We start from the raw sequence: 19,789 nt of genomic DNA, 5'->3' as shown, positions 1-19,789 counted from the left end.
GAGTACAAGTCCACTCCTCGTCGTTTACCAAAATAAGGCAGTACATTTTTGGGGGGTAATTTATATTTTAATAATACGACACTGCTGTGTTACACATTAAAGGTAAAGCCTTACGCTACTTTTGGACTTATTAGACTTCTCTCATGTTAAACTGCAATACAGGCCGCACAGTACCATTAAATGAACACATTTTATGGAGTTGTATCATTAAAGCATGCGTTAATAACGCGGCCTGTTTTGCAGTTATTAGATGCGAATGCAGGTAAAGAACATCACATGTTTACACTTATATATTTTCAACTTATTTCTATATTATTATAAGTAATGATTTGACTAAATTAAGAATAAATACATGTGTAAACGTGGTTGTAAAATACAACGAGTGAATAAAGAAAATGTGTAATTGATCAGACAAACATTGTAAATGAGTAGTAATTACGTGGCGCCATTGAAGCATACAGCTGTTTTTCTTTCTTATGCGTTACTAGTTTTTGTATTATAACATAACCTGGCATTGTCTTCTAATCAGGTTAAAGGTTAAATGCTTAAAAATCAAGCTACCAACGCCAAATGTCTTGACTCCATTTCCGCCAAGATGATTCCCTCCTCATAATTTCCGCTCTCGCCAGCAAACAACATCGGCGGGCCGCTGCTCGGTGCGCATGCGTAACGGAGCACTGGACTCTGAACTTCCTGTCTGTCCCAGCGTGACAACATGACAGACGTACACAAACGTCGAGGCGACACAACCTTGTCAGCTGAAGGCGCATCCCTTCGAGCCCAAAAGAATACTTTTGGTGACGGCTCAACTGTGCTTCAAAAGTTGCTGGCAGCTGCTTTTTACGGAGTCAGTTCGTTTCTCATCGTCGTTGTGAACAAAAGTGTCCTCAGCAGCTACAGGTAGAGTTCAAAAGTACAAGTCAAGAAGGTATACTGTAATAGTGAAATATGAAGTACTTGCATGGACATAGGTATGCACAAAGAGCTTACAGCCAGTCCTCTAGAGTCAACTTGTAAAAGACTTACCTTCTTTCAACTTATCATGATTTTCTCTCCACAATGTGAAGATGAAAACACCCGCTTCTCAGGTGTGGGGGTCCCTGAAGACATATAATAAGAGTATTTTAACTCCCATTTGCGAAATTAAATCACCGAAAAAAAACATTAACAAGTGAATTTGGTCGTTGCTTTGACTCTAATTAACGGCACCTTGACGCAAAATGGCGTGCACTGTTAGCGGCAGCCAGTCGGGGCGCTGTTGGTTCAGCCTCAGCTAGTTTGCTTTGCTGAAGAACAGTTTTATCGACGTTATTATGTTATGTAATATGGTAAGCAATTTAAACACATTAAAGCGCTGTGGAAAGCTATGTTATACATTTGCCTAGACGTCTTCTACTAATGACAGCCATTAGCATGTAGCATTCTCGTCCACATACCCACAAGCTAAATGAGCTAAAATGACCAAAATCGCCCCCTAGCGTTTTGGAGGCGCACAGCATTTGGAATTAGAGATGGTACATGTAAATGGAGACTCCACATAGGGAGTAAAATGGAGAAATTAATGAATTGCATGTAAACATACCAACTGTCAATGTGCATTGCAGATTTCCTTCATCGACATGCCTTGGAATTGGTCAAGTAAGTCCTGTCCGGTCACGAACCTGGAGCGCATGTGAACAGCCTTGTTTACGTCGCCTCGGCTTGTTTGATTTTCCAGATGCTAGCTACAGTGGTAGTGCTGAGGACTGGCAAAATGCTAGGTCTCATCTCGTTTCCAGATATGGACCTGAGTATACCACGCAAGGTGAGGTGGCGAGGAAGATGTACAGTGGATGTGTGCTGAAGAGAAGGAAAAAAAAGATGCTCTCTATCCCTGCAGGTGTTTCCACTGCCGCTACTCCATGCTGGGAATCAGATATCTGGCTTATTTGGAACACAACGACTCAAGTTGGTTTCTAAATGAATCACCAAAGCCATGTTTCCACCAATTTGGTGATTGAGGCAGAAATTGGGTGCAGTGCCAACTGCAGCCAGAAGGGGCGCTGTTGACTGATTTTTGAAACCCCACCAAAAGGGTGCCAGATCAGGATATAGCGTTCCAAACTGTGCTGACTTAGTGGAAACATGACTTTGGAGTACCATCCTGACTCTAGGTGGCGATTGTACTGTTAACGCTTGTTTTTATGTGTTAGCTTACCTATGTTTACAGTTCTGCGGCGGTTCAGCATCCTTTTCACCATGCTGTGTGAAGGCATCTTGTTAAGGTAGGCTCCTTTCCCAACAAAGTAATCATGCAAAGTCCGGCTGAATGTCCAATTTTCCAGAAAGACGTACTCGTGGTCGATCAAAAGCACCGTGTTTACCATGATCTTCGGCGCTTTGATTGCCGCCAGGTGGGTCAGCCCTCACTTGCACGCGTTCATCTTTTAGCATGCATCCAAACCTACTTAAGCTGTGTGCTTTGCAGCGCCGATCTAGCCTTTGACCTCGAAGGCTACGTCTTCATCATGCTCAACAATGTGCTGACGGCGGCCAACGGTGCTTACATGAAGCAGAAACTGGATGCAAAGGTGAGTCCACCTGGTCCTTGCTTGCCTTTTCTTTGCTAACGGAGCGTGTGCCGCCACTGCTGCTGCTGCTGCTGCTCACAGGATTTGGGCAAATTTGGACTTCTCTACTACAACGCGCTAATCATGATCTTACCAACTGCGGCGTACGCCTGCTACACAGGAGACTTGCAGATGGTGAGTGGTTTTCCAACATAATTACCTTAATGTATCTGTGGCGGTGAAAATGTATCTGTGGCGTGCTCAAATAAATGAACGTATGGGAAACCCCAAAAATAAGACAAAATACTATACTAATAAATAAATGGTCGCTGTTTGGTGGTTGACTACGGCCTATTGTTAGTCAAAAATATGCATATTTAATCACATTTACAATATTTGTGGCCTAAATTAAGCATTTTCAAGCATAAAATGGCCATCTATCTATCTATCCATCCATCCATCCATTTTCTATACCACTTCTCCTCATTAGGCTCGCAGGGGTATGCTGGAGCCTATCCCAGCTGACTTCGGGTGACAGGCGGGGTACACCCTGGACTGGTCGCCAGCCAATTGCAGGGCACATATAGATGAACGAAAATACAAAAATAAGGCATTCAAAGATGTTGTGATGTACACCACACTGGTCAGGTGTGAGTCTGTTATGTCTTATTTATGTCTAATATGTCTTATTTTCCTATTTATTATGTCTACTATATTGGGTCATACGAGTGTACAGGTGACTATAGGGGTGTTAGTTCATGTCTAGAGGGCTCTAATAACAAGCCCTTAAATAAGAACGCACCACTTTAAATTGTAAAAAAAAAAAAAAAAAAAAAAAGTGAAATCTAATAATAAAAATGAAAATACATTTATTAAAATGTGAATTATTTTCATTAGCCTGTCCAGTAATTAATAAAAATGTTACATTTCTTCTTAAATAATTGTATTGAAATTAGGTATTTCTCATAAGAACACACCTCTTTAAATTGTAAAATTGAAAAAAAATGTTTAAAAAAAATACAGAAATAAAATTGGGAAATCTAATAATAATAATAATAATAATAATGGAAATAAATTCATGAAAATGTGAATTAATTTCATGAACCTGTCCAGTAATTAATATAGATGTTACATTTCTTCTTAAATAATTGTGTTGAAATTGTTTATATCTCATAAGAACACACCTCTTTAAACTGTAAAAAAAAAAAAAAAAAATTTTAAAATAAATAAAAACAGGGAAAATCTAGTAGGTGAAAATAAGCCCCCCCTTTTTATTATTAAATTAATGTAAACTAAATGCACAGATAATAAAAATGAAAATACATTCACTAAAATGTGCATTCATTTATAAATGTAAAATTTAGCCGCTAACGTTAAAAAAAATGTATTTAGAAGTTTTCAAAACAGGAGTTGTATGCTGTAATATTCCATTTATGAATATGGAATCCTTCTTCGTGGAAATTCACTGCAACCAATGAAGGGCGATAAACGAGGGATTACTGTATTCAGGCCTGCATTTTACTAAGCAACGCTTACGGTGCTGAAAGACTATTTTGTGTGTGTTTAGGTTTCGGAGTACGACGGATGGTCCGACCAGCTGTTTGCGACGCAGTTTGTTCTCTCTTGTGTCATGGGGTATCTTTTTCATCCTCTCTGTCCATCAGTCTCCTACCACCCTTTGCCTTCACTACTAATCCATCATTTGTGTCTGCCAGATTCATTTTAATGTACTCCATCATGCTGTGCACTCAGTGCAACTCTGCTCTCACCACCTCCATCGTGGGCTGCATCAAGGTACATCATTGACAGCCGATGCCGCCCCCGACGTACCGTCAAGTGGCGTGATTATTGTCTGACGTGGCTGGGATTGTTGCAGAACGTCGTCGTGACGTACATGGGAATGGTGTTTGGTGGAGACTACATTTTCTCTTGGACTAATTTCATGGGTTTGAACATAAGGTAAGACCATTTAAACGTCATTTGGGGGAAAGCCGTTTGCATTGGATGAGCACATGAAAGGTCATTTATGAGTACATAGGTCAGAGCCTTCTACCACGTGTTTTTTTCCAGTTGCGCTCAAGTGTTCAACCCCCGTCTGGAAATTACATTTAGGGGGGAAAATGTGTTACCATTCGATAGGTGGCTAATTTCAATAAATTGCGACTGGTTTTGACATTCCATGTGTTGAGCTATTTTTTTTTTTTTGTTACTGCAGCTTTGCAATTAGAATTTACAAGAGATTAAGAGATTTAATCATTTTGAGTGCAACTTTAGCTATGGAATTGCTAGAAATCAAATTGCTAGTGCAAGTCAATTTAGATAAATAACACAAATGAAAAGAAATTCATTAAAATGCAAATGAGTATTTTAAACTGTCCAGTGATTCATATAAGTGTCAAATTTCACCGTAAATAATTGTATTGAATTTATTTACAGTATGTTTGTTTTGTTTACTGCAAGCTTATAACACTTGGCAAATAAATAGAATTTATCAGAGTGATTGAATCATTAGCTACGGAGGTGCTCAAAGTGAATATAAAGTAAATACATGAACAATAAAAATGAAAATACATGTATTAAAATGTGAATTAATGTATCAATGTTGCATTTCCCCTTAAATAATTCTACTTCTGAGTTATAAGTCTCATGAGAACACATCTCTTTAAATAAAAAAAACTGGGAAATCTAATAAAAATGAAAATAAATTCATTTGAACGTGAATTAATTTCATTAACCTGGCCAGTAATTAACGTTACAGTTCTCCTTAAATAATTGTAATGAAATTATTTATATCTAATAAGAATACACCAAAAAAACAATTGGGGGAAATGTAGTAGGAGAAAATAAGCTGCCCCTTTTTTTGTTTATTAAATTAATATAAAGTAAATGCATAAATAATAAAAATGAAAATAAATGTGAATGAATTTTATTAACCTGTTCAGTAATTAACATAAATGGCCAGTAGCGCTTATTTAAAAAAATTAGTTAATCCATATGGTCGGTATCGGCCAATATCACTCACAGACGATCGGTATATGGGATCGGAATCGGCAGCATAAAACCCTGATCGGTGCCCCCCCCCCTTAGAACGTATCATATCAACAAGCAGGGTTAAGATGTGTTGTGTTTTCTGTGTCGCTAAAGCATTGCAGGGAGTCTGGTGTATTCCTTCATCACCTTCACACACGAGCAGACAAGTAAGAACATTTTTCATACTTTAAGGTGAAATATTCCACTACTACGCTAAGTGTGTCATTTTTACTTTTAGCAGAAAAGCCGTAAAACTCAAGAGCTCTACCTTGAAGAAACTCCTGGTGTCTCCAGTCTTTTTTTTTTTTTTTTAATCTTTATTACAAAGTGCTTTTAAATTGATATGATCGGAACTTCTAAGTGTTGTGTCTTTGTATTAAATATATCCAATTATTTTATTTATGCAGTCTTGGGATACAGATTTTATTTAGGAGCCATTTACAGAAGGGAAAAAGCAAAACATCACTCCAAAAAAAGGACCCAAAAAAACCCCAAGAGTCAAGGTGAGTTGATGGTCTTTGAGTCAAAAGCATCTTCAGCTGGAGTGCAGTGAAAGAAATCTTGAAGATTTGGAGGCTACCTGACCAGGGTTTTGTTTTTTTTTTATCATCCCGGTGTGTCAACTTCAAGACAATCGAGCGTTGATTCATTCTTGGTGCGTATGAGCCTAAAATTGTGATGCAAGAAGTTTCTTATCTGAAGGACTAAAAAGTGAAGACATGGGAAACAATGGAATGGCTACTTTTTAAATGACGTTTCCAAGCAACACAGGCTTAAGAAAGAACAGAAAATACATGATTCTTTTTTTTTTTTTTAAATGTACCAATGGATGTTAAGAAATCTATACAAAGCTTTAAAAATCTCCAACTTTGTGTTTTCTGTAAAAAGAACAAGTAAAGCCAAAAGAAGCAGATTATGAAAAATCCAAAAATACAGCCATCTTGTACATGCGTTACAATACAGGACATCACTGATGTCAGCTGCTGGACACAAACAAACCTGCAGTGGTTTATTTCTCAGACTGGAGCACACGGCTTTGTCGTGTGGAAAATGTCGTTCTGCTGCTGCTTCGTATCATTTACCACAGAAATGTACAATCAAAGTGCAACTAAAGTGAGCCGGCAACATCACCGGCTGTGTGTGTGTGTGTGTGTGTGTGTGTGTGTGTGTGTGTGTGTCCTCAGAAACCTAAGTCCTTAAAAACCTGCTCCGGTGTTCACAAACGTTCAAATGGCTTGAAAGGCAAATACCCATCATAGACTTTGTTAAAAAATATAAATATCTTGTGTACAAAAATATTAATGGGAATTGTATTTTTTTCCCTTTGAGTACAAATCCAAAAAAAAACAGGAGAGATTCTTGGCAAATGTCAGTCAGTCAAGTACTTACAGACAATGAGTACAAGGTTGGAGCTTTTCAGACAGTTGCTACATGGATGGGCTCGAGAGAGACGGGTCTCCTGTTGATTTTCAGTGACCTATGACTTTGTCAGTCATGGCGTCCTCCCTCTCGGGAGAATCAACACTTCCCTCATGTCCTGCTTCCAGGTCCGTTAGCAGGGAAAGTGGTGGCCAAGAAAATCAACATCCACATGAGTCCACATAGCAGAACTTTTGGGGGCCTTCAGTTCTCTTGTGTTCTAGAAGGTTCCACTTCACTTTGGGCCAAAGGCTCTGCCTCCATCTTCAACCTCTTGGCCGGCCTGTCGTGCGTCATGTCTGCATCTCTTTGGTCTGCAGGAGGTTCTGGGGAACCGTTTCGCTCGTGTCTGGGTGAGCTGGGGTGGCTGCAGCCGTTGGAGTTGTTGTCCGGTGTGGGGAGTGGGGCGTCACCCGAGGGACCGTTGGACTGGAGGGGTTCCGGTTTGACTTGGTTTGCTGGGACTATGTGTACACCATCGCCCAGATGGCTGGAACTGTGGCCTGCGATACCTAGCAAAGAGCACAGGTACGTTATTATTTAAGATAGCTTAAATGCATTAACAGTACAGATCACAGCTCAGAATGTAGCCTCGTACTGCCCCTTTTCCTGGACCACGTGTGGATACCCCTGGTTTATTGACTCGATACGAATGAACATAGTGGTGGGGGGGAAGACTTCAAACACGACAATAAGTTCAAAAACATCCAGTAAATGTTTACTGACTGGTAGTGTCCATACAGTAAGGGAGAACCTCTCCTGCTGGCCATTAAAAACAATGCAGGTTTAAGGTATTGACATGAATAATGTGCAATACCATTACATACAGTCAGGGTTTCCCATATAGTCACTTTTTTAACTTGTGGCGGCCCACCGCAAATAAATATGGACCACAGATAGATTTGGCGCAACCGTTTGTGTAGCTTGTTACAACATCCATACAGCAGATGGAATCGTAACGTAACTCTGCTTCTCGGACGTAACACAGCTGACTTGCCCGCAGTTTGTAACGCACCTGTTCATCAATATAGTGAGATACGTGATGTGCAATGACGTGTACATTATCTTTAAAGTCAGAGAACACTGAAGCAGCCCCGGAACATTCATGAATGTTTTGTTTTTTTGAAATCGCCGGTTTGCGTTATATAAGACGTCTACCACTGCACAAAAGGACACAAACACCGTATGTCAATAAGTTCATGTCGTTAAATGAGGTTTAAAAACATGAGCTCATGTTGCACAGTTCTTTTGACAAAGCAAAAAGCTCAGTTTTACCCGTCCACATGCAAACACTCTCGCCAGAGTTTTGTGTCATGGCCAATTATGCAAATTAGATGTCATCTAGCGTCCCCCATAACGCCACAGATAGCTTGCAGTCCTGTGGGAACCACTGTACACAATGTAGATTTAAAAAAAATAATAATAATATGCACGAGTCTTTCATCTCATCCATATTGAACTACACTAAACATTTATTATGCACGCACAAACATGGAACATCTTCCTTCTGTTGAATGTCTTTAATTCCTCCTCACTGCTGCTATTTTGTTTCACTGCTGTTGCTCGCATGTACAGTACTCCCTCCTTTATTGTGGGTAACTGGTTCCAAACCCGACCATGATAAGTGAATTTCCACAAAGTAGGATTCCTTATTTACCCATGGAATCTTTTCATAGAGCAACCACCTACAGTAAATAGTTTTTAGCATTGTTTGAGCCCTCAAGGCATGAAGTAACACCCCACGGTCACTTTTACACTCGTATTAGCCAGTATAGTAGACATAAGAGAAAATAAGACATCTTGGACATAAATGATACATAACATCGACTCACACGTTAGCATTGACAGCGTAATTCCTGTGGTGGCAACTGTCTCATCAATGTAACATTCTTGACCCTGAGTGACCCGTGTAGAATACTACCGTAATGCTGCTGCTTGTGGTTAAGGAGAGACTCACGATGCTGTCGGTCACACTCTCCACCAAAGACGCTTGCTCTCCACATTGCTAACCATGCTAACACTCAGCTAAACGGTCAACTCTAGCTAGCGGACGTCACTTCACAGGCCCCGCCTCTCAAACGTGCACGTAAGGCACAGATATTACACTACATATCACATCTTCTGAATGCCTTATATTTGTATTTTCGTTCAGTCATTTCGTTCATTTTTATGCTTGAAAATGCGGAATTTACACCAAGAATACATTAAATTAGCTTAAATATGCATATTTTTCACCAATAATAAGCTGTATTCAACCACAAAACAGCGATCAGTAATACATTTTGAAAAACGGAAACAGTGTGAGGGCTCAATGTTCAAACCACGATGTAGCGAGGGACGACTGTAAACAATAAAATAACGAGTGGATATTTTGTGTGAATATTGCTGCTGTACTTCACCCCATCACCACTTTTGTCTGTGGATTGTTAACAGTTTGGTTCACCTATCTCACATGTGCTTGTTTGTCCGCTAGAACAAACATAGCCACACCTACGTCTTCATTTGTGGATGGCGAGCCAGCCAGGAGGAGAGGTGCGGATCTATATTGTTCTTGTCAATATAGGGAGACTTGTTTCTCCATAGGAAACACAACTGATATCATTAGTGTTCTGCCAGGTCTTACTGTGCTTCTGTGTATAGATGTTTTTGCACTGGAAGCTACAAGCTACAAGACGTAGCTCACCATTGTGACTGCTGCTGTCTTCCTTCTCTGAGTGGCTAGCGCTGCTGCTGGACGTGGTGGGAGGGGGCGACGCCGCCCTGCTCGAGGCAGCACTCTCGGTCTCGTCCAGCAACCTGTCCATGTAGTCTCTGATGGCACACAGCAGCGCACGGCACGTTACACACATGCTCTCAAGCAACTGACTAATTAATTTCATTTTAGTTAATTTCAGGAAATATATTAACAAATCTCAGCTAACTGAATGTCAAGTCAAGTCAACTCAAGGCACTTTAGAGCGACCACACTCCGCAAACAAACAGATTTGTTGAAAAACCTCAATAAGGACACACTAACGCTGATAAAAGTAGCAGATGATCAACCATGAATAACCCGCCTATTTCAGTAATATGTGTTTTATAAAAATCCTTACGTGACACCAGGGTGAAGGTTGTATTTCCTTTTTCCAAGTCTGGTTTGCTGTGCAAAGAAATCATAACGCTCAGACTTCTTCCACATGTAATAAAAGGCCACACATTCTCCTACAGACCTAGTTCTCACCTGAAAGATTTAATTCAGCAGACATGAAATAACCGTTATTACCAACATTTCAGGGGAGAAAGTCAACACAACACGTACAGGGAGACAAACACACAAGTCAAAAGGCACGTACACAAAATACCTTTTAGGTATGATATCACAGCATGCAATAAGCAACATCAAACGCACACTTGTGTGAACGTGAAATCCATGTCATGCTTATCACATCTATTCAGCTCTTTTAGCGTGACTCGGTTACTTCTCTTACCTTGTTGGCCTGTATTAAATGGAAATCTTTGCCATAGGATTTTAGTCCTTGCTCAAAATTTCTACATTCCTCCTCAGTCCAGACAGAAAGTTCCTCTGCAAAGACAACATAGCGTTAGCGTTAGCGATAGCACAAATCTCTCTCATCTAAGGTGCTTTTTTCCCCCTTGCGAGTGCTTACTCACCCCTGGCTGCTTTTACATTAAACCTAAGCCTCCTTAAAGCTTCTTCTGTGTCAAAGTCACATTTCACCAGTTCATATAATGCCTATAGGGAAACAGGTTTTCGTTAGCTCTGTAGAAAACAACACACATTTTTTTATTTGAAATCCACAGGCTGGTCTTAAACAATAAAGCTGTACCGTATAGAAACATGTACGAAGGTGACGTAAGGAAAGTACAAAGCAAAGGCTGGAGGCTGTGCAGGTTTCACCTGTTCGTTGTCCTTGATGTGGGATCCTTCTGGGATGGCATCCACTCCCTTCTCCTCACCCGTTCGCCGAGATGCTTCTATTAAGAACTCCACTACTTTGCTTTCAGGTAGACACTCGGGGTTCCACAACAGTTGGTCATCATTTTCATAAACTATTCAGCAAAATGAAAAGGACAAAAACAAAGAAAGAAGGATCAGGATATGACTGTGCTCTACATTAACTTCAGCTCATCTTTGCTTGCCTTACCTTTTTCATTGTCTTTATATTTACAAAGGCCAACGGGGGTTTCTGCTTGATACATGGACCCCACCATTATCTCCTGTTATAAATATAAATATGGATCAGTATGCGTCATGAGAGCCTGTTTATCACCACCAAACATGAATATAATCACTTGTGTACGTTTGTATAATCACTTTTAAGGGTAAGGGTCATACAAGTTTGCATGATTGAAAAGAGGGCGCTAACCAGAACTCTTTATGAATGGAATGTCTCAACTTCTCCATGAAATGTTTAATGATATTACCTTTTTTTAGTCAAGTTTACTATGAATTTCTCACGGGACTATTTTCAACCAGTATATTTAATATACACTAAATGTTAGGTTTCTTTCTACAGGAGTACTTTTTCACAAAAGATGTTTACTTTTGAAAAGTTAATGAAAAAACATTTCCACCTATTCTGTTGTTTATGTGTTAGTGAGGTGGTGATGTTGCAGCCGCTTGCACATGTACTAACCTGGGTGCAGAATATCACTTGTAAAGGTTTTGTCTATGAAAAGTACACTGGCTAATGTTATCACTTAGCGCTAGTATACTTTCTTTACTGCCTCAATGTTGGTCTAAGCTATTTTTTGACACCCTTATTTTGTTATAAGTAAACAGGATGTAGCCCACAGAGCTCTTATTTTGAAGGCAGGAAGTGTGTTGTGCGGGTTGAAGAGGTGTCTTGACTGTTGCTAAACGTGATTAGCTGTGCACATGAATAAACTGACCTCCCAGAGCTGGAGCTCCTGTCCTTTATTTACACCGAACTTCCACATCAGCGGGCGTCCTGACACCCTGGTTTACATTGGCATCAGACAGTCTTCATTTATTGTTTGACTTCCCTGATTCTGACTGCTTCGAGGAAGTCTGGTGTTTAATCGAGTTTGGCCCTCTTTTGCACAATATTGTGTTGCAAATGTCACACTGAGCCGACCGCTTCTTTTTATGACGGTAAGCCAAACCCATCGATGCTCGAGACTTGATGCCCAACCCGATTCACTACATACATTAAAACAGACGCGGGAGCTATAAGTTTCACCACTTTTACACTTTGCAGTTTTTCTTCAGCAAATAGGCCAACTTAGCATGATGTTAAAATGTAAGTGTAACGTTAGCACTGTAGCTCAAACAGCTACGCTAGTGTTGCATACATTTGTGTGCTCCTCTACTCATTAAGGTTAAGTTGCTCTAATATGCAGGACAAATACCTTTTTCCAGTCTTCAGATGGAACATAATCCTCATCTTCTTCTGACTCTTCCTCCGCATCGTTATTACCTGAGACACAACAACCAATTTTCATATTAATCAGGGCGATTGTATGACTGCATGGAAAATGAGCTAACACACACATACTGTAGCACCAAGGATGTCAAAGAGTGAGATGCCACCTACTTTCAAAGTACTTGAGTTTCTGTGAACGAATCAGTTCTGCGGTGCCAAGGGTTCGAACAGAACGTGTACGTCCCTCGGTGGTTGCCGGGGCTTCATCCGCCTGTGCTGTTGAGTTCTTCACTCGCTCCTCCTGAAGACGACACACAAATCCACGATATGTCACAAGCAAAGCTTGATATAAAGCTGAATGAATCAGTGTTGACAACCCACAGCACTTGTCACATCAACGCACCTCGTTCCTTTTTAGCTCGTTAATGCCTTTGCTGCTTTCATCGTTGTCCAGCTCATCATCTTCATCCTCCTCTTCGTCCTCTTCCTCCTGTTCTTCATCTTCCTCTTCATCCTCATCTGCAGGTGAAGCACCGCCATAACCATACAGACTCAGGAGCTCATGAATGGGCATCTCCCCTTCCTGGTGAGAAAGGAACGTGACAATGTTGCATATTTAACATTTCCCACAGGAGTCTAATCGATTGTGGCTTGCTCAAAAGCACGATACACCGGCTTCTCATCGTAAATCCCACCTGCAGTGAATTGCATGGAAACATTTGAGTTAATAAAAGTCAGTCACACCATGAGAACTGTTGCTGAGATTAAGGAAAACAAGTCTTCAAGCAGCCTAATGCCAAAGTCAATTACACAAGTCACCAAGAGCACTTGTGCCGCCAAAATTGGCACCTGACTAATTTCTGTATGCACCTTACTTTATGGAAGGAACATTTATTGTACACCATTTAATTATCTCATCTGCTTACGTCACAGCCAGTAAGCGGTGAAGGGTGATGACTTAAGAATCAAGCAGTGTCCCATTTCTTAGTGGCTTCTTCCCCTTGGCCCTATGTTTCCTAGGATCCTAGGATCCTAGGATTCCTAGGATTTTGGCCCTAGGATTCAGCCTTAATTTAGCAAAATATGGTGCTGCAATCCAATTGTTTCTTTTTCTTCGAAAAATACATTTTTACTGTGATCGCTCTGCCGTTGGACCCACACTAAGTAAACGGACGTAACTACCAACATATTTCTACATCCATCCATCCATTTTCTATGCCGCTTATCCCCATTAGGTTCGCGGGGGTATGCTGGAGCCTATCCCTGCTGACTTCGGGCGAGAGGCAGGGTACACCCTGGACGGGTCGCCAGCCAATCGCAGCATATTTATGCACTCCATTAAAAATATAGCAAAATAAACAATACTTAAATAGATTCCACCCACATTAGAACTGCATGCAAACAATATAACTCAATTATACACATCTCTATATATAGATGATATTTAAGCTTGAACAATATACAATATATCCACCATTAGAGGAAGGCTTATACGTTGTGAAATACATGTGGTGTACTGTATTTTATAGTGCACCTGTGTTTTTTCATGCATTCATGTAGTAAGAGCATACAAAACCTGCTTATGGCCTTCTAAATATATTTTTAACATTATTAGAGCCCTGCAAGCATGACATAACACCCCTATAGTCACCTTTACACTTGTATTACCCAATATAGTAGACATAATAATATAAAATAAGCCATCTTAGACATGAATAGGAGACTCACAGCAATGTAGTGAACATTCACACAGGAGCTGCTGTCGACCACTCTCTCCATTGCTAACCTGTTGCTATCACTCAGCTAACAGTCAACTCTAGCCAGCTGACGTCACACACGTCACTTCCCATCCCCCACTTCTTAAAAAAGTGCACACAACAAGTCTCAGATATTGTATTAGACTTGATATCACGTCTTTTGAATGCCTTATTTTGTATTTTCGTTCATTTAGTCATTTGCATGCTTGAAAATGCTTAATTTAGGCCAGGAATACGTACAATTTGCCTAAATACGCATATATTTTGTACTAATAATAGACCATATTCAACCACAAAACAGCGATCTTAATTAATTTTTGAAAAACCATGATAAAGTGAGGGCCCGATATTCAAACCGCAACGTAGCGAGGACTGTATTGGGACTCCGGCAGCAAAACATAAAACAGCTTGAAACTTACACGAGCAAGATCTTCAATCTCATTGACGTTGGTCTCATCTGTTGCCTCCAACATTTCCTCTTCTTCCATTGTGCGTTCATCATCAAAGTCATGGACAAGCATGTCTGCTGATGGGTCAAAGTCATGGTCATCGGAACCTGCTGAACCCCCTAAAAAAGCAAGATGGTGACATTAAGTCTAAAATGACCAGGAACGTATTCACTCATCATCACTTTTGACTGTTCCTCACGAGCCAACTCTTCAAAATCATCACATCAATACATAAGAAGTCATGTTTGAGTGGTAATTCTCACAATCCCTTATTGTGTGCTTCATGTCGATTGTGTGCTACTTTTGTAAACAGCACATTAAAAGGTGCCTTCACACTTGTAGTCCAGTACTCTGGTGTCCCAAAAAAAGATACTTGGTGGTCACTTTAGTGCAGTCTGGTTGACCGTCATGGCGTCTTCCAGGTCACATACACTCGTAGGACTTTCCTTTCTATGTCCGATTTCTTACCAGCTGAGATGTAACAAAGAGGATACAAATCATGTCATTCCTGGAGATGCGCTGCAAGGAGACAGTCTTTCTGATGACTTCAAAATGTCGTGAAAAAGACCCCTTCCTTGGAAAGAGCCAAGTATGTTTAACTACTGCATTTGCGCTTCTGGGCTTACATGAAATTCTTATCTTTTGATGGTTTTCACTCAGCTTTCTGTTGGGTGTTGCTATGCATCACCTGGTTATGCTCGCATTTGGTGACATCATATTAGAGATGTAACGACTATCGGTATTAATGATTAACCACGGTAAAACGCCCGACTAGGTTAGTATTATCATTTCAAATTAAAATGATCGCAAAACCGTGCTTGATAACCGTACTTCGATGAACTCAGGGCTCAGTGACACTGCCCGTGTCCCGGAGAAGCAGCCGATAGTTAGGTTGTGTATCCCTCAAAGCTCCAACAAAAGCTCTTGCTCTCATAAATTGTCTGCCTTGCTGGAACTTGTGCATATGTGACCAGATACGTGACACGTCTTGCGTTGACTTTCACTTTGTTCCTTATTATCGGTAGAATGAACAACAGCCCGTGAAATGTGTAGTCAATTGACGACATACTAAGCCTATGTACGCCACCGTGTGGGACCGCTCACGTTTCAATCTCATTCAACTTCCTGGCATTTTTGTTTACATGCCTGGTTGCAGGCATCTAGCTAGCTCGGAGCCACAAGTGGCTATTACGTTCCTGGGATACTTCGATCATCATCACAACTTACTTTTTTTCAAGTATCACTTAACAATCTTGCTCTCTTGTTATCATTAGAATACTAACGGCTTGTCTTCAAAACACTAGTTGTGTATCAAAGTTGTGCGACAGCTTTAGACAGTGACTATCACAGGGGTCTCCGTGGCTCACCAGCTTATGTTGAGTACTTCACCCAAGAATATCTACTTCACCTCTTAGTATTTTTTAGAAGTGTTCTATTCAAACATGGCACCTGTATTTAATGACAAATGAGCACACTGAGTGGAGATGTGCTTTGTAAATAAAGTGCCATTTTAATGTTGGCAGTGCTCTCAGCAACTTTGCCATTAAATTAACAGTTTTGCAAAGTCCTCGGTTCATGTTTTGCTAGTTGTTGAAAAAAGTTAAATAAAGAAGTTCATAAATAAGTAATAAAAAATTGCTATTAGTAATTTTTTTTAAAATGCAGATGCAGCAGCGGCACGACACAGCAGCGGAGGCCCACCACCACAGCTTCAAAAAAATCCTGGGGTAAACACCGCAGCGCATTGTGCAATCACATGCCCTTTCCAGCCCCATAAGCGGCAAGCGCAGTTTAATAAAAATTTGTTAGACTCCAGTGTGTGTATCAGTATATTGTAAACATTTTGAGCACATTCAACATTACCCTGATAATAACCGTGATCATTTTGCTCACAATAATCGTGAAATGAAATGTTCATATCGTTACATCCCTACATCGTATCATATTCTGGTCCGTTGGTGGGGTTGGCGTTCACACCTGCATCAGTCAGGACTAGAATCTGCTCACAGGCGGACCAAGACCCATCTCTCAGGTGGTCTCGGTTCCCCTGTTTGGTCCTAGACTGGGTTCACACTTGAGCAAGCGAACCGTAAAAGCAGAGCAACCAGACCAAAAATGAAAAGTGTGAACACACAACAAATTAATGTGTCACAGACCGAAAAAATATAAAAAAAAATTGAAAATAAAAATATGGAAAATGCCCATGGAAGAACACGATTATACTTTAATGCGTACAAGAAGTATCTGTCGATTGTACACCTCACTATATTTGAACTTCTTTGTTGCTCTTTGAGACTCATACAACATCCATCCCGTGATGAAGAGAGAACAACTTTGCACGAGGACCGCAACAAATGAATGTTACATACCTGGGCTCGAATTCCCAAGGGAGGACTGTAAAGAAAAAAACAAAAGGTAATGAGCATCTTTTAAGAAAAGAAACACAACCACAGACACAACAATGCATACGCATTTTTCCCTAAACAGCGGAAACCGGAGTCCACAAAAAGCGCGCCTGTCCCCGCATAGTCGGTGAACACTGTCACTACTTCCTGCATGCTGGGAATTTAAACGACGCTTCCACTGCTTTGGCTTTAATTAACACCGTCGTTATTTGTGCCAGGACTTAAGCGCATTGCTTCGGATAAAATCTCGGCGTGCTGGCTAACTAAGAACTAAACTGCAGCGAATTGGAAGTTGTATGCTAATTGTGTTTTAAATATCAAGCTAACGCGTTCGAGTTCAGCTTGCTCCCAACAGCAAGAGCACAAAAGGCGGGGAAAATCGCAAATATAGGAGTCATTCACATGACACCCCGGCGATAAATGTGAACCAAATAGCTCATCCGGGAAAATAAGTGTTCCTAAACAAAACCGCAAAGTCGCTAACGCCGCAGCTAACGCTAGCCAAATCCGAAGTTTACTAAACATGCTAATAGGAGAGAAATTATAACTATTTAGCAACGCAAACAACACACTGTGGGATAAACGCGTTTAAAATGTACGACATAAAGGACGTGTGTTAGCGACTGAAGGCACTGGCGCTCTTTTTATATATTTTTTTTTAATTTTTCCGATTATTTACTTCACTTTCTTACCTCCGCCATGTTTGCAATCCTGCAGGGTCACGTCAGGGGTCAGCAACAGTACCCGGATGAAGAACCCCGCCCACCTGAGATGCAGAAGTACAATCCTTCAACACACCTCCAAACTCCCATTGCTTTGAATCATGCGTCATTTTCTTGTCACAAACGATACAAAGACCTTCATTAACCGTAAAGGTAACCATTTAGGACAACATATTCAAATCAAATATAAGAAAAATATATTATTTTGCTCGATTTTCATTGAGATGTAGAGTTGTAAATTGTTGTAATTTCATTGTATTCCATCTACAATCAAAGTGATTACAGGATTTAGTACAGTATAATAATATAATGAACGCATGAGCTTTGTGATATTATCATTCAATTTGTGTACACTCTTTTTTCATATGATGTGCCAGAGTTGCCTCTTTTTTATGACAGCCAAATAACTTCTGAAATATAACATTGGATTTAGAGAATATTAACAAAAATAATACCCTGCAAATAATTTACTTAAAAAAAAAAAAAAAAGAATAAAAGTTTCAGTATTGTAGGAATCATTGGCCCGCAGGGGCCCGCAAACACAACAGCCACAGAAAGATTCTGTCTGCCTCTAATTCAAATGTTTTGGCCATGGACGGTAGATAGAAGACTGGTAGAACACGGGTAGATACTTCTCTAATGTCTGCTTAAGTATGAATAACGTCTTCATTCGGACCAGCTTACGGAACATTGAACACCTGAGTAATGAAAAGGCTGAAAAACGTTTGAATGAAGTCTATCAACATCTACTTTGTGTCTTATAAAAGGCCTCATCACAACAGTCGTAGTTGCTGGGCAGGCCACATGGCTTGTTTTGAAATGATCACTATTATTTTTGTCACACTTAATTTAGAGTACTATCACACTTTGAGTCTAAAAAACTGCCAATTGCTCATGTTTGGAACGTCCAGATGCGCTTGTAAACCAGCCGAAAAACAAATTTAAAAAGTCCAAAAAACATTCGCCTTTGTTTTCCAGATGGGAACGTTGAAGGGCGCAGCGGGGCAGAGCCCTAGGTGTCACCTGTGCGTCTCACAGCAGCGATGGTGCGTTCAAGGACCGCCGAACAAAGTGTGAAATCTCAGCGCTTGACGAAAAACATTATCAGTGACGCATAAAGACACAAACATGTAAAAAATGTTTGCTTTTTGTAAAACAGTGGTACACGTATGCTGTATATATGACCTGTATTATCACGTATTTATTAAGTTAGTTAAGACTTATAGGTGCATGACATGTGTTTTCTGCGGGAAAAAAATGTGTACAGATCTGCACATTTGTGAATGCGTAATCGTGAATGGGCGGGGATCCACTGTCATGTGTTAAAAGGTTTTGTAAATGCTTGTGATTGGTTTATAACGGGGGTTTCCAAATGTCTTCCATCGAGGGCCACATAGTGAAAAAAGGGCCACATCTCAGCTTTGTGGTTTAGGTGAAAAAGTCTATTATTAGTATCAACTTTGCTCTTTTTTATTTATTTATTTTTTTTACATTTTCCAACTATTTCAACTTTTTCCCCCAATTTTTTTTGTTTTGTTTCTCGTATTATGAGGTTTAAAATATGTTTTTTTCTCTAATATTTCAACTCTATGCTACTAAAATAACATTTATTTTATTCTCGGAAAATTTTGATTTTTTTTTTTTCATTTTTGCTGTTTTTTAAAAAAAATGTCCAACTATCCATCCATCCATCCATCTTCTATGCTGCTTATCCTCACTAGGGTCACAGGTATGCTGGAGCCTATCCCAGCTGACTACGGGCGAGAGTCGCCAGTCAATGGCAGGGCACATCTCACATTCGTTCCTATGGTGGACAATTTAGAGTCGCCAATTCACCTAATATGCATTTTTGGGAATGTGGGAGGAAACCGGAGTACCCGGAGAAAACCCACGCAAGCACGGGGAGAACATGCAAACTCCACACAGAAATGCCCAACGGAGATTTGAACCCAAATCTCCCCGATCTCCTGACTGTGTGGCCAACATGCTAACAACTAGGCCCAAATTTTCCAACTATTTCAACTTTATTATTGTATATTTTTTTCCATAATATTCTGACTCTATTCTCATA

General features: G+C 40.2%; 2 protein-coding genes and 1 long non-coding RNA gene across 8 annotated transcripts; 2 read left to right on the top strand and 1 right to left on the bottom strand.

Moving 5' to 3' along the window:
• The first annotated feature begins 132 nt into the window (after positions 1-132).
• LOC129172216 (UDP-N-acetylglucosamine/UDP-glucose/GDP-mannose transporter-like) lies at positions 133-12,205 on the top strand. Of its 5 annotated transcripts, XR_008566955.1 has the most exons (14): positions 133-900; positions 1,605-1,638; positions 1,718-1,804; positions 1,880-1,947; positions 2,193-2,264; positions 2,325-2,393; positions 2,468-2,570; positions 2,652-2,744; positions 4,117-4,184; positions 4,265-4,343; positions 4,426-4,508; positions 5,694-7,526; positions 9,472-9,530; positions 9,639-12,203. XR_008566955.1 is itself a non-coding variant. In XM_054761774.1 (13 exons), exons 1-13 carry the CDS (start codon positions 716-718, stop codon positions 5,829-5,831), a joined length of 1,005 nt encoding a protein of 334 aa, XP_054617749.1. In that variant the 5' UTR covers positions 133-715; the 3' UTR covers positions 5,832-12,205. The 5 variants fall into 5 exon arrangements, 3 of the variants coding, with proteins under 3 accessions (XP_054617749.1, XP_054617741.1, XP_054617726.1); XR_008566951.1 differs by having other exon boundaries at positions 5,694-9,530; positions 9,639-12,205; XM_054761774.1 differs by having other exon boundaries at positions 5,694-5,746; positions 5,821-12,205.
• LOC129172179 (mesoderm induction early response protein 1-like) lies at positions 5,876-17,737 on the bottom strand. Of its 2 annotated transcripts, none has more exons than XM_054761669.1 (13): positions 17,689-17,737; positions 16,961-16,985; positions 14,562-14,710; positions 12,789-12,968; positions 12,557-12,686; positions 12,372-12,439; positions 11,144-11,216; positions 10,897-11,048; positions 10,650-10,731; positions 10,466-10,560; positions 10,091-10,218; positions 9,682-9,809; positions 5,876-7,510 (listed from the first exon to the last, which is right to left on the bottom strand). In XM_054761669.1, exons 1-13 carry the CDS (start codon positions 17,695-17,697, stop codon positions 7,203-7,205), a joined length of 1,527 nt encoding a protein of 508 aa, XP_054617644.1. In that variant the 5' UTR covers positions 17,698-17,737; the 3' UTR covers positions 5,876-7,202. The 2 variants fall into 2 exon arrangements, with proteins under 2 accessions (XP_054617644.1, XP_054617652.1); XM_054761677.1 differs by having other exon boundaries at positions 10,091-10,137.
• On the top strand, positions 16,810-18,840 carry LOC129172233 (uncharacterized). Its single transcript, XR_008566959.1, has 3 exons — positions 16,810-17,006; positions 17,714-17,871; positions 18,697-18,840. It is a non-coding gene; the product is annotated as an uncharacterized LOC129172233 (long non-coding RNA).
• Positions 18,841-19,789: the final 949 nt, after the last annotated feature.

This window comes from Dunckerocampus dactyliophorus, chromosome 2 (genome assembly GCF_027744805.1).
Source record: "Dunckerocampus dactyliophorus isolate RoL2022-P2 chromosome 2, RoL_Ddac_1.1, whole genome shotgun sequence".
Taxonomy (NCBI): domain Eukaryota; kingdom Metazoa; phylum Chordata; class Actinopteri; order Syngnathiformes; family Syngnathidae; genus Dunckerocampus; species Dunckerocampus dactyliophorus.
The sequence above is the reverse complement of the archived record's forward strand: the minus strand, read 5'-3'. Positions and strand labels throughout refer to the sequence as shown.

Coding starts and splice junctions, on each gene's coding strand:
- LOC129172179 (XM_054761669.1), bottom strand. Junction 11,049..11,143: donor ATATAAAGACAATGAAAAAG/GTAAGGCAAGCA, acceptor TTTGCTGAATAG/TTTATGAAAATGATGACCAA. Junction 7,511..9,681: donor AGACAGCAGCAGTCACAATG/GTGAGCTACGTC, acceptor GCTCTTTGCTAG/GTATCGCAGGCCACAGTTCC.
- LOC129172216 (XM_054761751.1), top strand. CDS start 716: ATGACAGACGTACACAAACGTCGAGGCGACACAACCTTGTCAGCTGAA. Junction 1,639..1,717: donor CATGCCTTGGAATTGGTCAA/GTAAGTCCTGTC, acceptor TTGATTTTCCAG/ATGCTAGCTACAGTGGTAGT. Junction 1,948..2,192: donor TTTGGAACACAACGACTCAA/GTTGGTTTCTAA, acceptor TTTATGTGTTAG/CTTACCTATGTTTACAGTTC.